At 52.1% G+C, this 22,589-nt stretch overlaps 1 protein-coding gene across 1 annotated transcript; it reads left to right on the top strand.

The window, feature by feature from the left end:
* Positions 1–1,535: 1,535 nt before the first annotated feature.
* Positions 1,536–22,416, top strand: HELZ2 (helicase with zinc finger 2). Its single transcript, XM_027646230.1, has 19 exons — positions 1,536–2,660; positions 2,771–2,954; positions 3,305–3,412; positions 3,992–4,515; positions 4,875–5,507; positions 6,616–7,399; positions 7,828–7,903; positions 9,209–12,716; positions 13,571–13,656; positions 14,016–14,147; positions 14,383–14,550; positions 14,775–14,916; positions 15,392–15,508; positions 15,927–16,119; positions 16,990–17,124; positions 17,361–17,579; positions 17,868–18,024; positions 18,523–18,690; positions 19,168–22,416. The coding sequence occupies exons 1-19, from the start codon at positions 1,660–1,662 to the stop codon at positions 19,287–19,289; spliced, it is 8,457 nt and encodes a 2,818-aa protein (XP_027502031.1). The 5' UTR covers positions 1,536–1,659; the 3' UTR covers positions 19,290–22,416.
* Positions 22,417–22,589: the final 173 nt, after the last annotated feature.

Below are 22,589 nucleotides of genomic sequence, written 5' to 3' on the forward strand. Positions count from 1 at the left end.
GAAGTGAAGGCACAGAGATGAGTTGAGGTGATTTAGCTCTGGGTGCAGAGCTGATGCCGTGGCACAGTGACCCAAATCAAGCCAGCGCTGCCGTGGGAGTCCACCACGGAATCCCACGGCTTTCCAAATCAGAAACCTGCAGCTCTGCCCAGTGCCAGGCTCGCTGCCAGGCCTTGAGAGATAAACTGGGCTGGTGTTTATCCACTGAGCACGTGTCCAACCTGATACACACAGAGAAGTAGGATTAGGTGATTCCTTCCTGGCTCGGCAGTGGGTGGGTGCTGTGACACTGGGATGGGAGGTGAGGACCTCTTTGAGGGTGAGCTGGGAGGGTGGGTGATGCTCCAGCCACTTCCAGCTTGGTGTTTGCTGCCTGGAGCTCCAGCTGGAGCAGCAGCTTCAGCATGCCCTGCCTGCCTCCCCCAGCACCCCTTTAATCCCAGAGGAGGGAAAATAATTCTTAACTAAAAGTGAAAAGTATTTCTGCAGAAGCAATGCAAGGTTTGCCCTCCTCCTCCATTGTCCACCAGACCTCAGCTGTAAATCTGTCTCATCCTCAGTATCACTAGAGAGCCAGTCCATGGTGGCTGCTGGTCAGGAGCCCTCAGCATGAGGCTGGTGGCTTTGCTTGGCAGCACACCCCGCCCACGGATGTGCCTGGGCATGTTTCCTTCACCCTGACCATGTGGCCCAGCCACCAAACCCTGCAGCATCATTCCCAGGGATGTTCCTGGCCTCTGGTTACCCAGGAAACTGATGGCAAATGCCGGAGCTGGTGGCCGGAGAGGGCAGTGAGCTGTGAGTTGCTTTCCTCACCGCCAGGGCCGAGCTCTCCCAGCCGGATGTTTACGGAGCTGCCAGCTGGAGAGATGCTGGCAGGTCCCTGTTCCTGCATGCCCATCTCCTGGCCTTGGGTGCTGCATCCCGGGAGCAAAGAGGGTGGTTCCTTCCTTGGTTAATTCCAATTAATCTTTTGTGCCACGAGGGCAGATGTGCTGAGGAGCTGAAGGTGGTTTCCTCCCACTTGTTGTGGGGCTGCCCAGCCAGCCTAGAGCAGAGAGCAGGAAAAAGAAAGAGAAAGTTGGCAGGAGGGAACTGAGGTGGGGGAGGCGCCGGCAGCAGGAAGAGGAAGTCGGATAATGTGGCTGTGGTCTGGGGGGAGCTCTGTGGCTGCTGTGGGGGCCGTGCTGGGCCCTCTGGGGCAGCCTCCACTGCTTTGCCATGTTGGGTGGGAAATGCTGATGGTCTACGGGCTGTGGCACACGGGACCAGGCTGAGCACTGCTGGGAGCCAGCACCACTCAGCAGCATGATCCCTGTGGGACACGGTCCCCTGGGACCCGGGGTGGTGGGGGAGCAGAGCTGGGTGAGTGGGTGGGGGCAGACCCCAGGTGCTGGGGTGCCGAGTGTGAGGGTGTCTGGGCGGGGTTCCTGGCTGTGCTGTTGCCTCTGTGTGCACCCAGCCAGGAACTGTCTGATATTTCCTGCTAAGTTGCTTGTTCCTTGTTCCTCTGTCAGGTTTCATGATCTCGCACCAATGGCTGGCAGGTACATAGTGAGCTAGGACACATCCACTTGCTCCATGGCACCTCCTCTCCCTGGCATCGCCTGGTAGGACCTTCCCGACATTCATTTTGCTCCGCTCAAGCCACCACCAAAGATGCCGACAGCCAATGGCCCAGGGGTGCCGCTGGGCAGCCTCCAGAAGCATCTGGAGCTGCTCCTGGTCTGCTCCAAGTGCAGCGTGAAGGAGAATGAGATCACCTACCACCCACGGGAGGTGGAGCACAAGTGCATGTACGAGATCCTGCTGGCCCGCTGCCGCAGCCACCGGAGCACGGCCTGGAGGAAGGTGTCCCGGCGGCCCGGCTTCCCCAACCCGGCGCGCTACGCCGTCTGCAGGTACTACGTGATGGGGATGGGCTGCAGCAGGCACAAGAACCAGTGCACCTTTGCCTGGAGCGTGGAGGAGGCCATGGTCTGGAACTTTGAGAGGGAACACCAGCTGGAGCGCCGCTGGCTGAAGGCGGCAGTGCTGCAGGCACAGCTGGGGAGTCACCCCCACACTGCCCCCCACCCCACTGCCAGCGCTGCCAGTGAGATCACCAGCGAGTTCGGGGGGCGCTTCCAGGAGATCTGCAGGCGTTGTTTTTTCGGCTGCCCCCAGCGCATCTCGGTGGGTGGCCACAGGCGGCTCTGCGAGTCCCACCGCGCCTGGGACCCGCTCCTGGTGCACGTGGTGCTGGACAGCCAGAAGAAGCAGCAGTACACAGCCATCCGGCCCTGCCCCGAGTTCATCTCGACCCTCAGCTACTGCCGGTTCGTCTCCCGGGGCCAGCCCTGCAGGCACGGCCTGCACCGCTGCCAGTTTGCCCACAGTGACGTGGAGATGGCCGTCTGGGAGGCCGAGAGGGAGGAGGGCTTGGTGCGCTCCGACCTGCTGCTGCCCGTGGGCACCTGCAGCACCAACGGCGAGCCAGAGGCACCCACGCCAGTGCACTTCTACTGCCGGATCTGCCTGGTGACCTTCAGCTCGCAGGAGAGCTTTGAGAACCACTGCTCCTCCGTCGAGCACGTGCAGATGCTCTCGGCCGACGGCTCTGTGCAGTGGGTGCACCGCGCGCCGCCGCTCGGGCTGACCAAGTTCTCGCTGTGCAGCAGGTAAGGCATCCACCGGGGAAGAGGGCAGGGGCAGCAGGCAGCTGCCGGCTCCCTGAGGACCCCCATGCCACCGGTCACGGGTGGCACCTGGGACACCTCTCTCCCGACAGAGCGGAGGTGTGTGAAATGGGGAATAGCTGCACCAAGGCTCATTCCAAAGAGGAGCTGCAGGAGTGGATCCAGAGGGTGAAGGTTGCCGTGAAGAAAAAGAAGCAAGCCCTGAAGGACGGGCTCTTGTCCTACCAGGACCGGCTCATTGCCGAGTATCGGACGTGCTCCAACGAGGTGTTAATTGTGAGTGGTGGGCACAGGGTGGGAGCGCGTTGGTCCAGTGCAGGAATCCTCTGGTGTGAGAGCTTGGGAATGGAACCCACCACTCACCTTCCTAATGGAGATGCAGAAAGGGATTTGGCATCCCCCTTCCTTCACCCCTTTTGAGATGGCAACCTGAGAGCCTGCTCAGGGTACCCAAGCTGTGCCGTAGGTGCTCTTGCTTCCCAAGGCTGCTGCACTGGGACATGGAGCAGTGGTGGGTGAGGATGTACTGTTGGTCCCTCTTGGGAGGATATAGTGTAAAGCCCTGTGGAGGGCTCTGTAGTGTGTCTCTGGGACACTACCTTCAGTCCCTCTCATGCCTCCCACAGATGTCTGAGCATGTCGAGGGTGCCAGAGTTGTGTGTGAGCAGCCTCTGCAAGTGCAGCTGGAGGACAGGAGGATGAAATACCAGTGGAGGTTCAAGGTCCACACTCAGGTAAGCCCAGCCCTGTGCAGGGGGATGCTGTTCGCTGCTGGCAGTGCCTGCTGCTGGGTGCAGTCCTTGTCCTTTGGAGAGTTTTGTTTGGCTGGGGCTTTTTAATTATTATTTCTACAAGGGGCAGAAGGACAGGTCTTTGGTGATGTCGGAGTGAGGACATGTGTTGGGTATTCAGGAGCAGCTCAGGTGGTGCCTGCACTGGGGCTGTGTGCCCAGCCACTGTGCCTCCCATCTTCTGCAGTAGAGCTGGGGTAGACTTGGCTCCTCTTAACACCTCCCATGTATCATCACATTCAGCTGCTTTTCTGTCCAGGATTTTGTGGGTGTTGTGGGCAGGAGCCTGTCCTCTCCAGCGCAGGAGATTTCCCATTTACAGCACACTGACTCCACTGATATTTAACTGAAACCTGAGGTTCTCTGAGACCTTAAAATAATTGCTGTAGATTGCATGAGGAATAAGCTATGGTGGGTCTGACATGGCATTTCTCTAGGAACTGCTGCTGGAGCACCTCACCAGATGCTGGGCTCATCCCGTGGGCTGCCCTCACTGTATCCCTGTCTTTTCCTCAATGGCAGATGTCTCTGCAGCATGTGGCCCTGCTGAAGCGGGAACCTGGAGTCAAATTCTACTTCTCAGGGAATGGCCTTTCCCAGGACCTCCAGTACCTCCGGGGGGAGCATGTGGCCATCGTGTCCTCCTCGCCTCGCACGGCGCTGGTGGAGGTCAGCATGGAGTGCTGCACACTGGGGGTCTTCGAGCAGTGGGTGGTCTTTGACTTCGGCAAACGCCCCGTCCTCATGCAGAAGATCAAGGTGAAGGTGGGCAGGAGGGAGACCCCCCAGCACGTCCCCAGCAGCAAGGAGAGCAGCCGACTCGTCAACTTTGAGCGATGGGGTAGAGGTAACCGGATCATCGTTCCCAGCGTGCCAAGGACTGCCGAAGACATGGCTCTGCTGGCGAAGTACAAACCTCCTGCTCTTGCGCTGGATTACCAAAGTGAGGGTGGTGCAGTGGTTCCCATCACCCGGCTCAACTATCGGGACAGGATGCACAGCTTCCTCTTCCGTGAGGAGGAAGCTGAGCAGGCTCTGATTGCCAAGTAAGTGCCAGGTGTGGATGCAGATGGTTCCTCCTTGATGAGGACCATGAGCCCATGGTTAACCCATGGGGCCTTGCTGCTCCTGAGGTCTCTGTCCCTTCTGGGTTGGGTCCTGGAGAGCTTTCCCAGAAAAATGGGAACCTGCCAAGAAGGATGGCTTGCTGGGTGGTGATAGGAGGGGAGAGCTGGGTCTCATCCTGTGGCTGTGGATTAGTGAGAAGCATGATTTCTGTCCCTCTGTGCTTGGGGGGCTGGCAGACCCTCTCTGGGTGCGGGTAGCAATCCCCCTTTCACTGGGGAGGGCTCATGAACTGCTGGGTCTGTTCTCTGCTCTTCATTCGGGTGTTTCCTCCTTTCAGACTCAACCTGCGGGTCCTCATCTCCCTGACCCCCATGCTGCAGAGCCTCTCCATGGGGATGAAGTTTGCTGTCTCTGGGGAGCTGTTTGCTGAAGTGCCTACCCCGTACAACCTCTCGCCGGACACGGACGAGGGGTACCTGCTGAGCAGGTCCGTGCCCACCGCTTTCCTGGCACCTGACCCACCTATAGACAACCGGGTTTATGAAGTTATTGTGGAGCACAAAGCCACCACGGAGAAGACCATCTGGCTACAGATACCAAACAGATGCTGCTTGGAGCTGAACTTCAAGGCAAACACCTCCCACAAGGTGGAGATCCAGTTCCAAATCGACCAGCTACTGTTCCGGCAGTGGCACCAGGCTGTGGACCGCCTGTTGGATGAGAAGTTGGTCCTGCCAGATGTTGCCAGTTGCACCATCCCCTACTCTCTTGGGTCACCGCAGAGAGGGAATAGCAAGCAGAAACAAGCCATCTCCTTCATCACAGGCCAGAAGACCACGAGCCGGCAGGTCCCACCTCTGCTCATCTATGGGCCTTTCGGTACAGGGAAGACGTTCACCTTGGCCATGGCCACCTTGGAGATCCTCAGGCAGCCCAACACACGGGTGCTGATCTGCACTCACACGAACAGGTTAGCAGGGAAGAGGCAACCAGAGTTTTGGGTAGTCTGGTCCATTGCTCTCCTTGGGGGATTGAGGGGGAACCCAAGTGTATGAGCCAGAACTGAGCTGCCCTTTTCTCAGTGTGCACTTCAATTGTTTGCTTAAATAGATTAGTTTTTACTGAGTACATCTTAAACTGCTCTAGCAGTTCCTGCTAGGAGGAAGCCAGGCATGGGTGAAAGTCTTTGTGGAAGTGGCAACAGAGAGTCATAGAATCCTAGAATGGTTTTGTTTGGAGGGGACCTTACAGCTCATCTTGTTCCAAACCCCCTGCCATGGGCAGGGACACCTTCCACTAGGCCACGTTGCTCCAAGCCCCATCCAACCTGGTTTTGAACACTTAACATATTCCTGCCTCGTTATAAAATGAGAATGGGGCTGGAGAGACAGTTCTTTCCAGCCTTTACTGTTGTGTACTGCAACAAGTAGAAAGCCATTGCCTGACTGTGCTGGGATAATATTGTGCTCTAGTTGTCCTTGAAGACTATTTTGCTTTGTGCACGTGCCAATTTACTGACTTTTCCAAGGAGAGTTTGGGGGAGAGGAAATGCAGATCTGGTCTGAATGCCATTGAATCTGCCTTCAGAGAAACCAGGCCAAGACTGTTAAAATTAGAGCAGTTACACTGAAAAGAGCGTCCACATCCGATCCTGCAGGCTGCTACTGCCTCAGTTTTTAATGCATAATAGATGGTGACTGCTAATCTTAGCCTGTTCCAGGCTGGTTGCTTGCACGGAAACTTCTCTGGCAGATCTTGTCTCGCCCAGGGATGGGGATGCTGTCAGAGGAGAGCTCCGTGTCACTTGGCCCTGGGCAGCTGCAGGGCCACAGGTTTTGTTGAGCACATCCCATTTTTCCATATGGGTTTTGAGAGATGCCCTAGTCTTGAGTATCAACTCCTATTTTAAACCATACTCTCGAAAGAGGCTGGGAATTGGTGGCTACACCAACACCGGCTTGTTTGTGTGGTCATGAATGTCTGCTGTGAGAAGTGTGGTGTCACCAGATGGGGGAGAATTTGGGTGTGCGGTGGGGAATGATCTGAGAGCACTGCTTTTCCCTTCTGTTCCCCTCTAGTGCTGCTGACATCTACATCCGGGAGTATTTCCACAACTATGTGATCAACGGGCACCCGTGGGCTGTCCCCCTGAGGATTATATCCACCGACCGGCCCGTCAACCTGACAGACCCCATCACCCAGATGTACTGCTGCCTCTCGCCAGACCAGCGCTCCTTCCGGCACCCCACGCAGCAGGAGATCGACAAGCACCACATCATTATTACCACCTCCATGTTATCCAAGAACTTGAAGGTTCCCCCAGGCTACTTCACCCACATCATGATCGACGAGGCTGCGCAGATGCTGGAGTGTGAAGCTTTGGTTCCGCTCTCCTTCGCCACCTTTGAGACCCGGATTGTCCTCGCCGGGGACCACATGCAGATAACCCCCAAGCTGTTCTGTGTTGGGGGTGGGCAATCTGCTGATCACACCCTCCTGAACCGGCTCTTTCAGTTCTACCAGAGGGAGAGGCATGAAGTGGCCACGAAGAGCAGGATCATCTTCAACGAGAATTACCGTTCCACTGCAGGCATCATTGAGTTTGTCTCCAAGCACTTCTACATTGGCAATGGCAATGCTATCCAAGCCAGTGGGAACATCCCACCCCATCCCGAAATCTACCCGCTCGTGTTCTGCCACGTGTCTGGTGTGGCTGAAAGGGATATCTCCATGATTTCTTGGCACAACGCCTCCGAGATAATACAAGTGATTGAGAAAGTGAAGGAGATCTATCAGAGGTGGCCAGATGAGTGGGGTGTCCGGGATCTGAAGAAGATCTGTGTGGTCTCCCATGGAATGCAGGTGTGTGCTAAAAACCTGTGTTCCCCACCTGAAGGGGCTATACCTGCACTGATGACTAAACATTCCCTAATAAATGCTTTTTAATCTATTTATGATAAACCTGTCTCTTGTGCTAGTGAAAATAGGGAATCTGGGGTCTCACATGCCATCAGTGGTTTTTTTGAGGCAATGTCCATTTTAGGCAGCATGTCCTGGGTGGTCGGAGCAGAGATGCCTCATGGTGGGATGGCTCAGTTGAACACTGCTTTCAGCATCTTCTAGGCAGGTTAACAACAAGGCAGTGGGAGCCCTGGCTGAAGTCAGCCCAGGATGTGTGGCTACTGCCAAGTAACTTGAGGAACCTGCAGCTGGGCAGGGTGAGGGACCTCGGTGTTGGATGGGAGGTGTTTCCAAGCTGAGTTCAGCTGTACCTCTTTCTTTCTTATCAGGTTTCTGCAACAAGACAAGAACTGAGGAAAAAGCAGCTACAAGATGTGGTGGTGGAAAACTACGAAAACTTGCCAGGTGTGTGTCTTGTGCTTGGCCACGTTTTGGGGTCTTCTGCGTGCTAGTCATGGACTTTTGCAGTCATGTTGGTGAACAGGAGAGTCCATAGCAACTACAGCCACTGTGTAACAGGCTGGGGGAAGAGGCAGTGAGGTGTTAGCAGAGGAGTTTTCAACATATTTACATTTTCCTCCCTGCTAAAATGCAAAATATTGGCTGTTACAATGGAAAAATACCTCTCTGGGAGGTGCTGCCAGGCAGAGCTCCCCTGCCCTCCCCATGTCTTTGCCACTGCCACAGCCCACGTAATGCTGATAAGGACAGAGCGTCTGGAAATCCTTTGGCTGATTTCCATCCCCTTCTGGCTGGCAATTCTTCGATTTCATCTTTTCCTCAGTGAATAAGATTTCACACTGAACTAAATTTGCACCCAACTGTCAACTCATTTCAAATATATGGATTTTACTTTGTAGGAGGGTGAAAATTCTGTAAGTGCCATCCCAGAGACTTGGGCATGTGTGAATCATGTGAAGCCCTGAGTACCAGTGGGGGAGGCAAGTGATAGAAGGGAATTGAAACCAGGGTAGCCTGTGGGTACCAATCACAGAGCAGCTCACTAGAGGAGGAATCTGCTGGTCTGGATGACGAGGGAGGGATAGGGCTGATTTTGTCCTCAAGGACTTAGTTTATGACTCATCTATGTTTTTATTATTATTATTATCTTTTTTTTTATGTGCAGCTGAGACTCCTCGTGGTAAGAATAACTGACCCTGGGGGGTGTTTCTGATCCCCACACCCTTTTTTTGCAGTGTCTTCCCAGCTCTGACATCACCAGGGTGCTTCTTTTTGGTTGTTATTTTTTGTGTGATCAGCAGAGCTCTTCTTGAGGGGAGAGGCATCCTTGCAAATGGTCACTGCTCTTGTTCCTGCAAGATCCTCAGTCCCTCGGGGAATTTGGGATTCACAGCAAACCCGTGTTTGCAAGGAGCAGCTGGCAGGGCTGCTGGTGGCACTGGGCACACAGGGCTACTCCATGGGCACACATGGCTGCACTGCCCCAGTGCCCTTGTCCCGTCTCCACACTGCCCTTCCCTCCCTGATGTGTGGGCAGTGGTGCCTTGTGGTGTCCATCCTGGCTCGTGCCCAGAGGATCTCACCATCCCCAAGAACTGCTTTACTCACATCAGATGACTCCCGTGTTTCAGCCAAGCGGGATTACATCAGTCTATGGCCACATGACACAGCATAGATGGGTGACAGCCAGGCAGGGTCTTCCCCGTTGGATTCCTGTGAGTGACTTCTCCCTTGTCCCCTCCGGTGCAGGGCGGGAGTTTCGGGTCATCATCATCAGCACGGTCCACACCAGCGAGAGCCTGCGCATCTCAGCCTCGCACCACCTCGAGTTCTTCAACGAGGCCAGAGTGCTCAACACCATCATGACCCGGGCTCAGTCGCTGGTGGTGGCAGTGGGGGATGCCGTGGCCTTGTGCTCCCATGGCCAGTGCAGCAAGGTGTGGAAGCGCTTCATCCAGCAGTGCATTGACAAGGGGAGCATCTTCCCGGAGAACCTGACGATGGCCCAGATCAAACAGGCTGCTTGTGACAAGGAGAGCTGGAGCAGAAGCCCAGAGAGGAATGAGGAGGACAGTGACACAGATTCCTCCAGCTCTGAAGATGAGAGCATGAATCCCGATGATCCCATCCTCCAGGAGCTCTTAGATGAGAGCAAGAACATGCTGGTGACAGTGTCCGAAGAAGGGCTGCTCAATGTGAAGTCTGAGGCTTCAAACCTGTGGGCAGACAAGCAGGAATACACCAGCTTCTCTTCTCAGATGATGCAGCTGTATCTGCACATGCACCCCAATATGTACAAGAGATGCGAGCTGATCAAAGAGGGGTTCGACAGAGCTTCTGCCTTCACCCTCAACGACTCCCCTGCCATGAACATTCAGATCAAGGGCAGAGTTCACTGTGGGACAGCCTTCACTGGGGATGAGGTGCTGGTGGAAATCCTGCAGGGCAGCACGGCCGACAGCAGCAGCCACCGCCCGCAGGGGAAGGTGGTGGGCATCCTAAAGCGCGCCGAGAGAGAACGGAGCTTCATCTGCATGATGGACGAGTTTGATCCCCGGGTGATGATACCCATCGATCCCACTGTCACCAAAATATTTGTCCCAGGGCTGAAGGAGAAACCCAATGTCGTTCCCATCCGCAAGCTTGTCAATGGGAAGTACAGGGTGGTCAGCTGTGAGAAGATCAACCAGGAGACGAGGAGGTGCCAGTTCTTCTGCGTCCAGGTTATCTCCTGGCGGGAGGGGTTTTACTACCCTTTGGGAATAGTAACGGAGATCCTGCATGCAGCATTGACTTTGGAAGAAGGCTTAAAGATCCTTGCCTTGGAGTATGGTTTGGAGAATAAATACCCAGCTGCTGTCAACAGGGAGTTAGCCAAATACACTTCCAACAGCAAAATAAACCTCACCAAGGAACCCCTGAAGGACTGTCGGAGTTACCTGACCTTCACTGTTGACCCCCAGGGTGCCAGGGATTTGGACGACGCTATCAGTGTCAGGGATCTTGGGCGTCACTATGAGATTGGGATCCACATTGCAGACGTGGCCGGCATCATTCCCAAAGGCTGTGCCTTGGACCTGGAAGCGAAGAAGCGGGGCGTCACCTACTACGCTCCCAAGCGGGAGCCTCTGGGCATGTTCCCACCCCACATCAGCCAGGACGTCTGCAGCCTCCTGCCGCAGAAAGATCGACGGGTGATCTCCTTGTTTGTCACCGTAGAAAAGGACACTGATCAGATGTTAAAGGAAGTCTTCACCATCTCCATGATCCGCTCAGACAGGCAGCTGTCCTACGAAGAGGCAGAGCTCTGCATTAAGGACTGCTACAGGGGAGCAGCAAACACCCTTCGTTTTGATACCCTGGAGGACTGCATTGCTGTGGCTTATCACTTCTCCAGGATCCATAGGAAGTTTCGACTGCAGGAGGACTGTTTCTATGACCGGCTGGATGAGGAAAGTTCCCCAGGTAAGAGGGGGTCCCATCAGATGATAGAGGAGTTAATGATCATGTTCAACAGTTTCGTGGCTGAGTTCCTCACTGACAAGGAAGTGACCAGAAATGTCACTCCTCTTCGGTGTCAGTGTGAGCCAAGTCTTACACAGCTGTCACACATGAAAAACCAGTACAACCACATCGTTCCTTTGTCCATCCATCTCTCACATCACCTGGGAGAGGTGCCTCCTGGACAAGACACCCCTAAAAATGTGGAGTTCAGTCTTCTGGCCCCCATCTGGGAGCACCTGCAGTCGGCTGCCAGTGCCCGTGACTTCCAGAAGATGCTAGACCTCGTCGTCACTGATGACATCCACCCAAAGCTGGCCCCCGTGGCCCTGGAGTTCAGGAGGCTGCTCAGCCGCTCCTATTTCTGCCGCTCCAACTCCACTGCCCAGTCGAAAGCAGGCCATTACTCCCTGCATGTTGACTCGTACACCTGGGCTTCCTCTCCCATCCGCCGATACGTGGATGTCGTGGTCCAGCGGCACCTTCATTCCGTGCTCCACAAGAAGCCCCTCATCTATTCTGTGGATGACATTGACTTTCTCTGCCACGACTTCAACAGGAAGAATTCCCAGGCGATGATGTACGAGAAGAGAGCCCACTGCCTGCAGATGGCCACCCAGCTGAAGGGCCAAGTCCTGCAGAAAATTGCCTTCGTGGTGGATATCGAAGAGATGAGCAGGTTTTTTAAAGCCTTGTTTCCCCTCAACAAGGAGAGTCTTCCGGATCCACAGAAAATTAACTACAGGTCCCTTCAGCTGATAGAGCAGCCCGTGTTCATCCAGCAGCGGAGCAGCATCAGGCTGACGTGGAAGAGGAGGATATACTCTGCAGAGACGAAGGAGCACAGCCTGCGGGAAGGACCTCTCCGCGACCAGAGTGTCACCCTCTTCCGCACCCAGACGTGGCAAGATGTGCTTACAGCCATCAGGAAGGAGCAGTTTGAGAGGGCTGCCTCCCTCCTGCAGCAGAGCAAGGAGCTGTACCAGCGGCACGTGGGATGGGTGCGGAAGAGCCCGTGCTCACACTACATGGAGCTGGCCCTGGAGCTGAGCGCCGGCGACGCGCTGCGGTTCCAGCTCACCACCGACGTCCGCCGGGGCTTCCTGGTGCCCTTCGTGCAGCTGTGGTGTGTGACGCCGGGTTTTGATGTCTGCCTGCAGCACACGGAGAAGCCAATTGAGTGCTTCTCTGCCTATGCCACGCTGCAATCCAAGGACAGGTACAAGAACACGACGGAGTACAACAAGGTGTGGATGCCGATGAGTGCCATGGAGTCTGCGTCGTGTGCCGTGGCCGAGAACGACTCGATTGTCCTCCATGATGTTAAAATAAAGTGGGCAAGGCAAAGGACAAGCAAAGGGCAGCTGCAAGGGAACTTCATCCTGAACAAAAAGTGGTTGGAGGATTGCTCCATTGAAGTGGACTTCTTCAACTGTTACCTGTGCATCCGCTTAGAGGGGCTGAAGCTTGGGAGCCTCCAAAGCGATGAGGAAAGCCTTAGCCATGGCCTCCAGAACCTGACTTTGCTTGACAAGGGAAGGTCAGAGAACAAACTTGTGGTCGATCCTGATACCTACACCTGGGTGGCTCATGGGATCACTGAGGAGTTTGACGATGACAAGAAGTCAGACAGGACTGGTCAGCAGACAATGAACTTTTACATCCACTATATGTCTATGGAGAACATCCCTGTGGAGATCTCACAGCCCTCTGCCAGGTTCACGGTGGAGCTCATACCAAAGATGCTGCCAGATGTGTAAGTGGGCTTAGCAGTGTGCTCTGGTTAACCTGTCCATGCAGAGCAGTGCCTTCCCACAGGGCCCCTCTGCTGCTTTCCCCTGGGGCCTCTCTGCTGCACCCCCATGGGCCTTGCTCTCTGCTGTGGCTGATCCCCTGAAAAACCTGCCTTTACCCAGCTCTTACTGACCATACTGTTGGGCTGTGGATCTTCAGGGGCATGGCAGCACTCCTAAGGTTTGTTCTCCAGAGGGTTTCATGCTCTTCTGGTTGTCCCTGAGACTGGGGAGATGGGTGCTGAAATTTCCCTGGGCATCTTTTCTTATGTTACTGAGTTGCTGCAATACATGTCATATGTGAAGCACTGGAGTGGGGTTTGTTTAGCAGAAGTGCTCCCTGATTTCCAAATCATTCCCCTTTGTTGTTGCTGCAAAGCAAGATCTGCTCTTATTAAATCAGAGCTGATGTCTAGTTTGCCCTTCCTCGTACACAGCACAGGCTGCTACACACCCACGATGTTGTAGCTTTCTCAGGGCAGAATGCGCTTCCTTTTGTGCCATGAATTTTAGGAAAAATTGGAAGCTAATCCACAAAGAGGGGGTGGGCCATAATAAAATGAAGTTAGGACAGAAGTTGTGCTCCTTGCCCTCAACATCTTTGCAGGCTCAGCTCTTCAGTCAGTTAAGAAATACTCCCAGAAGCAGAGGAGCAGAATAAGTCTAAGTTATTTGTGGTTTAAGTTCTTTGTGGAAGGAGTTAATGCAACACCAAAGCAGAGAGAAAGTATAGACAAGGCAGCTGTGCAAAGCTGCATTATAACTTTTGCTATTCTGTGCTGCATTCCATTCATTCTTACTTTTCCTTGTCTGTCAGACGGAAAGAAAAGGCACTTTGGAGGCTGAAATATGCCTCCGACCTTGCTAAAAGCATTGCCCTTGGCCATGAACCTCCTCAGAAAGGTAAGTGCAAATATCAATCTTTCTTACCTTGTGGCTACTTGCTTCTGGCCAGGCAGGTGCCCTGGCAGCTTCTGTGGGCCCTTGCTTTAGGATTGATGCTCCCACACCAGGAGGTTCCCCTGACAAGGGGATGAGAGGAGCTGCTACATAATTTGGGATGCCCTGCTGAGGTTGTAATCCCCAGGACTCACAGAGAAGGTTCACAGGCAGAGTATCTTGGCATGGGACAAGGATTATTTTTAGGTGGTCTTGTTATGGACCATGACTCCTTAGTACCTGCTGCATCCTCCTGCTCAATCACTTCTGTGCTGCACTCAGTAACCTTCTCTAAATTTGTTTTCTTGGCTCTGCTGTAACAGTGACAAAATCCAGAATCCTGAAGCAAAGATCCTTTGATCTCCCTGGCAGCCACAGGAAGCTTAACCAGAGTCAGTGCCAGGCTATCCAGAATGCTCTGAGAGATTCCTTCACGCTCATCCAAGGCCCGCCAGGTAAGGGGGGACAGCAGGAGAACACATGGTATGAATGGCAGGTGAGAGCTGATCTGCTGCTTTCCATAGGACCCTCAGTGAACCAGGAGAAGGGAGCGTGTGTTGGCATCACCCACAGCTGTGCAAGGCAGTCCCCTCTGTTCTTGATTTTATTTCATGACTGATGAGGCAGATGCTGATCCAGAGCATGGGTGGTGTTGTTGAAATGTTCTCAGCATCCTCCTTGTTTTTCTAGGCACAGGGAAGACCGTTGTTGGAACTCACATTGTCTACTGGTTCCATCAACTGAACGAGGAGAGCATTGAGAAGGACGAAACACCATGCTTGGAAAAAGAAAAGTCCAAAAAGAGAAAGTGCATCTTGTACTGTGGCCCATCCAACAAGTCTGTTGATGTTGTTGCTGGTAACTATTGTTTTTTAAGCCCCTGAAGTGGCTCGTAGTGGTGGGATGGAGAACACGTGGTGTGAGCAGGAGAGGCAGAAAGTGGGGATGGTCCTTATGGAAGACCCCGCGCTGCAGGGCGAGGACCAGTGAGGGTGGGATGAGGGGTGAGGGGTGGGGAGAGGCAGGCCCTGAGCACCACCAGTGCCTGGTGCTGTCTGAGCAGACCTGTCCTCCTTCCCCAGAGATGCTGCTGAAGATGAAGAGCCTGAAACCACTGAGGGTTTATGGGGAGGCCATTGAGGCGATGGAATTCCCGTACCCGGGGAGCAACCGGCAACTCTCCCGTAAATCCCTGCGGGATACAAAGCCAAAGCGTGAGCTCAGGTAGGATGGCAGAGCACCACAGGCAATGAGGGTGCTGGGGAGAGGTGGCTTCTGCACCAGTAGCCCTGAACAGGCCAGAGCAAATGCAGTTTTGCTCCACCACTGTGGAGCAGCACTACTAACCTGCGTTGTAATTAATTTGTAATTAATTTATTCAGGTGAAGGTGTACAGTCTAATGTAGCACTAGTCAGGAAACCCAGGTTGTTTAAAAGTCCCTAGATGTTTTCATCTCTTTGTGGAACAGCTCTAAAAGTCTCTGACTTCATTCCTGCTTGCAACTGCTAAAGGGAAGTGGCTGTATTTTCTGTCCTCGAGTGTGAACTGTTGGATCTACAATGATGGGACAATCTGGTTGTGACTTTTTTAGCTAGTGGGGTTTCTCCACATAGACAGGTGGTGTGGTTTGCTTACTGTAGAATAGATCACTTGGGTCTGTGTTGGGGGAATATATTTACATATTGACTCTTTACTCAGCGATATAATCCTGCATCACCTCATCCGGCGGGCGCCCAGCCCTTTCTGGCAGGAGATCCGTCACTTTGACACTCGGATGAGGAATGGAGACCAGATCACAGAAGCAGAAACACAGAAGTGAGTAGGAAGAGACCCTGGTGAGAGATGGCTGACTTTGGCTGTGTGCCACCTCTGAAGCACAGATTAATAAACTGTTTGTTCAGAATAATGATAAAAAGAGATGAGCTCGAGATTAGTGGCACAGTGCAGAGCCTCAGCATCATTTCTGTGCTGGTGCTGTTGTCCATCTGGACCAGAAGTCCTATTATGCCTTTGTGACCCTTGAATCCTCCACCTGCAGCCCCCGCCCTGCTGAGTTCAGGACAAAGTACATTTCCTACAGTGTCCATCCAAAGCCCTTTTCTGGGAACACCAGCTCATCCCAGGGAGGGAGCCATAATCATTTGGGAAAGTACAGGCTCTGCCTGGTTCCTGAAGAGGAATCTGGAGATGTTTCCCTTATGCATAACCCGATGTCTTCTGCATCGACCACCAGGTACAAAGAGTGGCTGTCAAGTGGTCGCACGTATCAGCTGCAGCATCACGATGTCATCCTGTGCACGTGCTCTGCCTCATCTTCCAACATGCTGGAGCAGCTCAATGTCAGGCAGATAATCATTGATGAGTGTGCCATGTCCACGGAGCCCGAGACCCTCATCCCCTTGGTCGGCCACCACCGTGCTGAGAAGGTACGTCCCTCCCAAACACGTCCCTGGGACAGTGGCTCAGGGCTCTGGAACCTCTTCCATCCTTTACCATGCTGCTCTTCCAAGTCTTACTGCATGTTAAGGCTTGTGCTTCTTTATGGGATGGGTATTGCTGTCACCAAAAAATTGTTCTGACCCAAGTACAAAATATTAACATGACAAGAAGCATAGAGCAGATCTGAGTAGACTTAACTACGTGATGGAGCAAGTCTAGAGGAGGCCTGAAGATGCTCTGAGGGCTAGAGCAGCTCTGCTATGGAGACAGGCTGAGAGATTTGGAGCCTGGGGAGAAGGCTCTAGGGAGACCTTAGAGTGCATTCCAGTGCCTAAAGGGGCTTCAAGAGAGATGGAGAGGGACTTTAGACAAGAACCTGGAGGGACAGGACAAGGGGAATGGCTTCACACTGACAGAGGGCAGGGTTAGATTAGATACTAGGGAGAAATTCTTTGTGAGGGTGGTGAGGCCCTGACACAGGTTGCCCAGAGAAGCTGTGGCTGCCCCATCCCTGGAAGTGTTCAAGGCCAGGTTGGACGGGGCTTGGAGCAACCTGGGCTAGTAGAAGGTGTCCCTGCCCATGGCAGGGGGGTTGAAATGAGAAGATCTTTAAGGTCCCTTCCAACCCAAGCTATTGTAGAATTCTACGATTTTTTGGTTTTCTCCCATCAGATGGGAACACATTATCTGGGACAGGATCTTTATATCACGGCCACTGTGGGCTTTGACTGAGGTTGCTGTAACCATAACATAAATAAGTAGCAACAAATGTCTGTGTACAAGCAGCCTTTCGAAGAGCTGATTTCATTCATGAGTGCCACCACCCTTGCAGCTGAGGTGTCTGCTCTTCCTTCCAGGTTGTTTTGCTCGGGGATCACAAGCAGCTGAAGCCGGTGGTTAACAATGATGTTTGCAAGAGTCTTGGCATGGAGACGTCTCTCTTTGAGCGCTACCGGGAACAGGCGTGGATGCTGGATACACAATATCGCATGGTGAGGCCCTCGAGGGGGTTGTCTTTTCTCCATCACAGAAAATGTGGGCTCGCCTCAAGCATCAGATATTCTCCATTAGTGCTTTCCCTTTCCTAGATATAGGATTATATCTAGGAATATACTAGGGCCAGCTACAGCACAATGTCATAGTGGGTGAAGCCTGCCCAAAGAGATTCTGTAGGCTGAGAAGTTCCTTGGGTTTTGTTCACCTCGGTTTCTCTCCTTTTCTCTGCCAGCACAATGGCATTTGCGAGTTCCCATCCCAGGAGTTCTATGAAACGCGGCTGAAAACGTGTCCCCAGCTTCATCGGAGACCCAGTGTGCTCCACCACAGGGATAACGGCTGCTGCCCCATCATCTTTGGGCATGTGGAAGGCAAGGAGCAGTCCCTCATGATTTCCACTGAGGAAGGAAACGAGAACTCCAAAGCCAACCCTGAGGAAGTGGCACAGGCGGTGAGGAGGGTCCTGGGGGATTGCTGGGGACGCAGGAGGGGAGGGTGTTGTGCTGGGTGACTCTTGGGATTGTGGAGGGATGACAGAGATGTAAGGTTAAAGATCAGTAGGGTGCAGTGTCTATCTGGTGTCTCCCGGGTGTGGAGCACACCAGGACACCCCTGGGCAGAGGCAGGCTTGGGGCAGCCTGACCTCAAGGCAGGCACCATCGCTGCCCTGTGGAGAGGGTGCAGGGGGGCCGTTCCCTCAGGCCCCTCTCCCAGGTGAGCAGGACGCTGGTCTCTCCAGGTGAGGATCGCCAAGCAGCTGGCACTAGATGGCACCATCCGGCCAGAGAGCATCGCCATCCTGAGCCCCTACAATGCCCAGGTGTCTGAGATCAACAAGAGCCTCCTGAGGGAGGGCATCCGCGGGGTGACTGTCTGCACCATCATGAAGAGTCAAGGTGAGGGGGCAGGAGAGGGGAGGGTCGGGTCTGTCTCCTCCCGCCTTCCTCAGGAGCTGCTCGCAAATACAGTCTCTGAGCAAACCCTACCCCAGGGTCATTTCAACCATGGAGGATCACATTTCTGGGTGATTTGTGACTATAATAAATCTTTTGGAAGCCTCTGGAGTGCTTGGGCAGGGTGAAGCTGCTTAAGGCAGGAAGGTGGAGGATCTCTAGTGGAAAGTTCCCCTGCCCATGGCAGGGGGGTTAGAACTAAGTGGTCTTTAAGTTCCCTTCCAACCCAAATGACTGTGATTCTATGATTCTGTGTCTGATGGGGGTATTGGAGAACTGCCAAAGCACGTTCTCTTTGGAGAGCAACAACCAGAAGTCTGATGGTCTCTGAAGCTAGAGAAATCCAGAGGGTGGCTGCAGTGGAGAAATGAGTGTCCTGTGGGGTGGAGGGATGACCAAAAGCTTCCTTCTAAAAAAATCTGGTTTGATTCCACTTTCTAGGAAGTGAGTGGAAATACGTGATCCTCTCGACTGTACGCTCCTGCCCCCGGTCTGAGATTGATAGGAAGCCCACGAAGAGCTGGCAGAAGAAGTACCTGGGGTTTGTTACTGACCCAAACCAGGTCAATGTCGGCATCACACGAGCTCAGGAAGGACTCTGCATCATAGGTGGGTCTCCTTGGACAGTGCACAGGCCTGCAGGGGAACAGGATGCTTGGATAAAGGGGTGGTGATCCAAACTAGTACAACCAATGGTCTTGCTTTATTCTTATGCCCTTTCTTTAGTCTGTGGTTTTGAAACTGGGCAATCTGGGCAAAGCAGGGCTCATGCATGGCTTGAGTGCAGCACGTATAGTTAGTTTTTCTCACCCTTTGGTTTGGACCACATTGTTCCTGTCCTTTGCATGCTAGAGCTCTCTCCTAACAAAATCTGGCTGCTTATTTTTCTCCTAATTGCACAGGCATAGGCTGTGGTGTGTAGGGAAGCTGCTCACAGATATGACAGCATGGAGAAGGGAGCTGGAAATGCTCCTGCCAGGGACCCAGCCCCATTAGCTAGAGATGTTAGACAAAAGTTTCTGTGTGATGGTATCAGCCGAGCCTCCTCTGGCCACTAACCCGCTGGCCCCATCCGTGTGCCCACAGGGAACCGGTACCTCCTGGAATGCAACCCCTTGTGGAAGAGACTGCTCCAGCATTACCGCCAGCGCAACTGCTGTGCTGCAGCCCAGGACATTCGTGTCAGGAAGACCACAGCGATCCGATGAGGATGGGCCCTCTCTGCCAGAGCTGCGTTACGTGTGCCTTGGGAAGGACCAGATCTTTCCATTCTTTGATGACCCACGGAGCCAAATGCAGCAGGGGAACTGGGAGCTTCCCCTGCACCGTGACAGCTCAGAGCTTCAGCACCTCCTTTCAGCATTTTGGGGTGTTTTTAATCAGTGCAACCTTGGACAGGAACTTTCAGCTATTAGCAAACCAAAAAGCATTGGAGATGGATGACGGGTGTGTGACTTTATTGATGACATTACTGTTTTTGTAACTGTGAGATGCTCAGCAGAACCCCCCCCCATCCTAACTGCCACTGCAGCTGCAATCTTTGGGGACCAAATATTTAGTCCAGCCATCGGAGTTGCGCTTTGGGGATCAAATACTCAGTCTATTCATCGGGGTGGAGCAACCACACAAAGCAGAGCTGCTCAGCAAGATGCTGTTTACCCTGGAGGACCAAAGCTTCTGAGTAAAAAAAGCCTCTCATTTTAAAACCAAGACCAGGGTGATTTTTAAGACTTCTCATTTTTTATTTTTTTTTTTCTTTTTTAAGTGAAGGAAGAAAGCAAAGAGAGGTGCATGCACCACTCCTTGTCCAGCCAAAATGTTGTTCTCTGAGCATGTAAATATTTCAGTGCCAAGGTGATTTTGTAAATAGATTTACATGTTCTTTGTACAAAGGAGGTTGTCCTCACCAGCACAAAGGTAAAAAAGGAAAGGTGGGGACTGCTCCTACCAGGAAACGCTGGGATTTGTCAGCCTGTTTTAGACTGTTCAGAATTTATTTGAAATCTCCTGTTGAGCCCCTCTTTCCTACCCCACATATATTTTTTTTTAAAGCTGCTTCTAATTTATTAACTTTTAACTCTGTGAATTTGTTTCACAGCCTTATGGCCTGAGATTTTAAGAGTGGTGAAGGAAATTTGATAAATGTACCACGGCATATGTGTGTATAATGTATTTTTCTATTTTCTGTAGCCAAACTGCTGTGAGCTGGAAGCTGTGATTCACTAGAGAGGCTGCTTTTGCCCAGTGTGGCTGGTGGCGATGTATCACGGTGAAGCGGTGCTCTCCGAGAATCATGGAGCTGCTTTTTGAAGCATGATAGTTTTGAGGGAGGGTGTCTTTTATCTCATTTCAACTCTGAATGTATGAAGTGCCTGCCTCGGCTCTCCCCAAACCACGTGCTTGGCTGTCTCTAGGTGTCCGTGTGGGACGGAGATGAGATGCAAACATGGTGTAGTACCAAGTCTATACTGTGCTGGGACACAAGTTTTCCTTGGTGTGAGTCCCTGTGGTTTCACAGCGCTGTGGGAGGATGAATTTCATCCTGTTTGCAGCTGAAGTGCAGCGTGGCTCTTTCCAGTGTGGAGGAATGTGCAATAAGGAAGCATTGTGTCAGGAAAAGTCTGTATTTAGCGCCGTGTTTCTTCTCATGAACTCTTTGTTAGACTTGGCTAAAGAACACATGGAGAAGTTTTGTTGTTCTCTTCCTAGTTTTAAACTACCTTCCTGCACATCTGCCTTTGGGGGGTTTGAGCTCTATGCCAAAGACCACCCAGGCTTGCTCTTGTCCTGCTGAAGCATAATAACAGGCACATGGCTGGTGATTCCATGAGGCATAAAACCCCACAGGAAGTACATCCTGCTGGTTCTAAAGGTGCTGGTAAGATGTAAAATTCATTGTTCCTCTTTGAAGTCATCCAGGGTGGGACCTTAAAAGATTCTGCACCAGCCTGGTTTTGCAAATATTACTGCAATTCCAAAATAAGATTGTCAGCAGACTACTGAAATGCAATCATCTAGCTCCAAGATGATGCGGAGAATTGCAGGAGAGGCTGGAGTTCTTGGGATAGCTACTTTAACATGGGACCAACATCGTTCTAACAAAGCCACCTTGGTCCCTTTAGAACCAGTGGGCCTCATTTTCATGATCACCTGTAAGTGTAGAGTTTCTCCCCTGGGTTTTTTCCTGGTTATTTCATACATGTAATACATTATTTCATATGGGAGAAGACTCACCCCATGTGTAGTGGCTTAGTCCGTGCTCTTGGAGGGGGTTTGGCCAAGAGAGAGACCTCATAGAGCAACTCCCTTTGTCCTCAGTGGGGAAAAAAATGTTTATTCCTACTCCACAGAGGCAAAGCCTAGACTAAAATGCTTTGCTTGGTCATTTCTGTGTTGCAAGACAATATACATATTATTTTTTTTCCTCTGAAGATGTATTTTATAACTGGTGTTTAGAAAATACACCCAAGCAGCAGTTACAGCCAGGCTGGACCCTTGTGCTTCTGGCACTGTGAGCAGGTTCCTGGAGAGCTGGACATGGAATAGTCAGGGATAGCAGAAAGTGCAATTAAACTTTTTATAGACTGTAGTGACAGTTGAATATCATGTTTTTGTCCTTGTGCTCATGGAGAGAATCATAGAAATCAATAGAGGAAAAAAAAGTCCAAATTGGTTTGGTTTCATTTGCACACAGAGCTTTGAATTAACTTTTGAAAGAATTTTACGTTCAAGCAAATGTTGTTAAAATACCAAACCTTTGGGAATCCCAGTGGGAACACCTGGCAGCGTGGTGCCCAGGGCATCTGTCCAGTCACAGGCTCTGTGTTCTCCACAGTCACAGCCAAAAAAGCACATGGTTGCAGGACACAAATGTCAGTTCATCCATCAGGATTAACTTAATTTCTTTGTCATTAGGTAGAGCTTGAGCACAAATTGAACAAGGGGAACCTATGCAGGGAGCCAGTGGTGTGCCTGGTGTCAGCCTGGGATGGGCCATGTGGTTCCAGGAATCCTCTCCTTGGCCAGCTGGGCTGTTTCTGAGGACTTGGACAGATCTATGTAGGACAATCAATTTACTGCAATAAATTGATGGAGGGTTTTTTAAAATAGAAATTAAACATCAAGTGTCATGAAGTGTGAATTAAGGAACTTGAAATGCAGCAGGTTTTTATCTTTTGTACGTCTGTGACTCGCAGCAAACCTCAAATGACCTTTTGGATACAAATATTTTTACCTGCTTCGGCCGTTTATAAGAATGAACCTCAACATTCCTTTTTTTGATATTTAAGCCATAATTGTAAAAATAATCTGAATTTATTTAAATAATAAATTTTATTACTAAAAGGTCTGTTTATGTGATGGTTTGATTAGAATCTGTGTGGGGACCGCTCTGTTTGGACTGAACCAAATGGTAAAAAAGAAAATGAACATTACCTGCAGTTCATGGCAGAGAAGATCATTTTCTGCATATTGGTTGTGTGGATGTATTACCCTTCCCTGTTTGCTGG

This window comes from Corapipo altera, unplaced genomic scaffold (genome assembly GCF_003945725.1).
Source record: "Corapipo altera isolate COAL_440 unplaced genomic scaffold, ASM394572v1 64, whole genome shotgun sequence".
NCBI lineage: Eukaryota > Metazoa > Chordata > Aves > Passeriformes > Pipridae > Corapipo > Corapipo altera.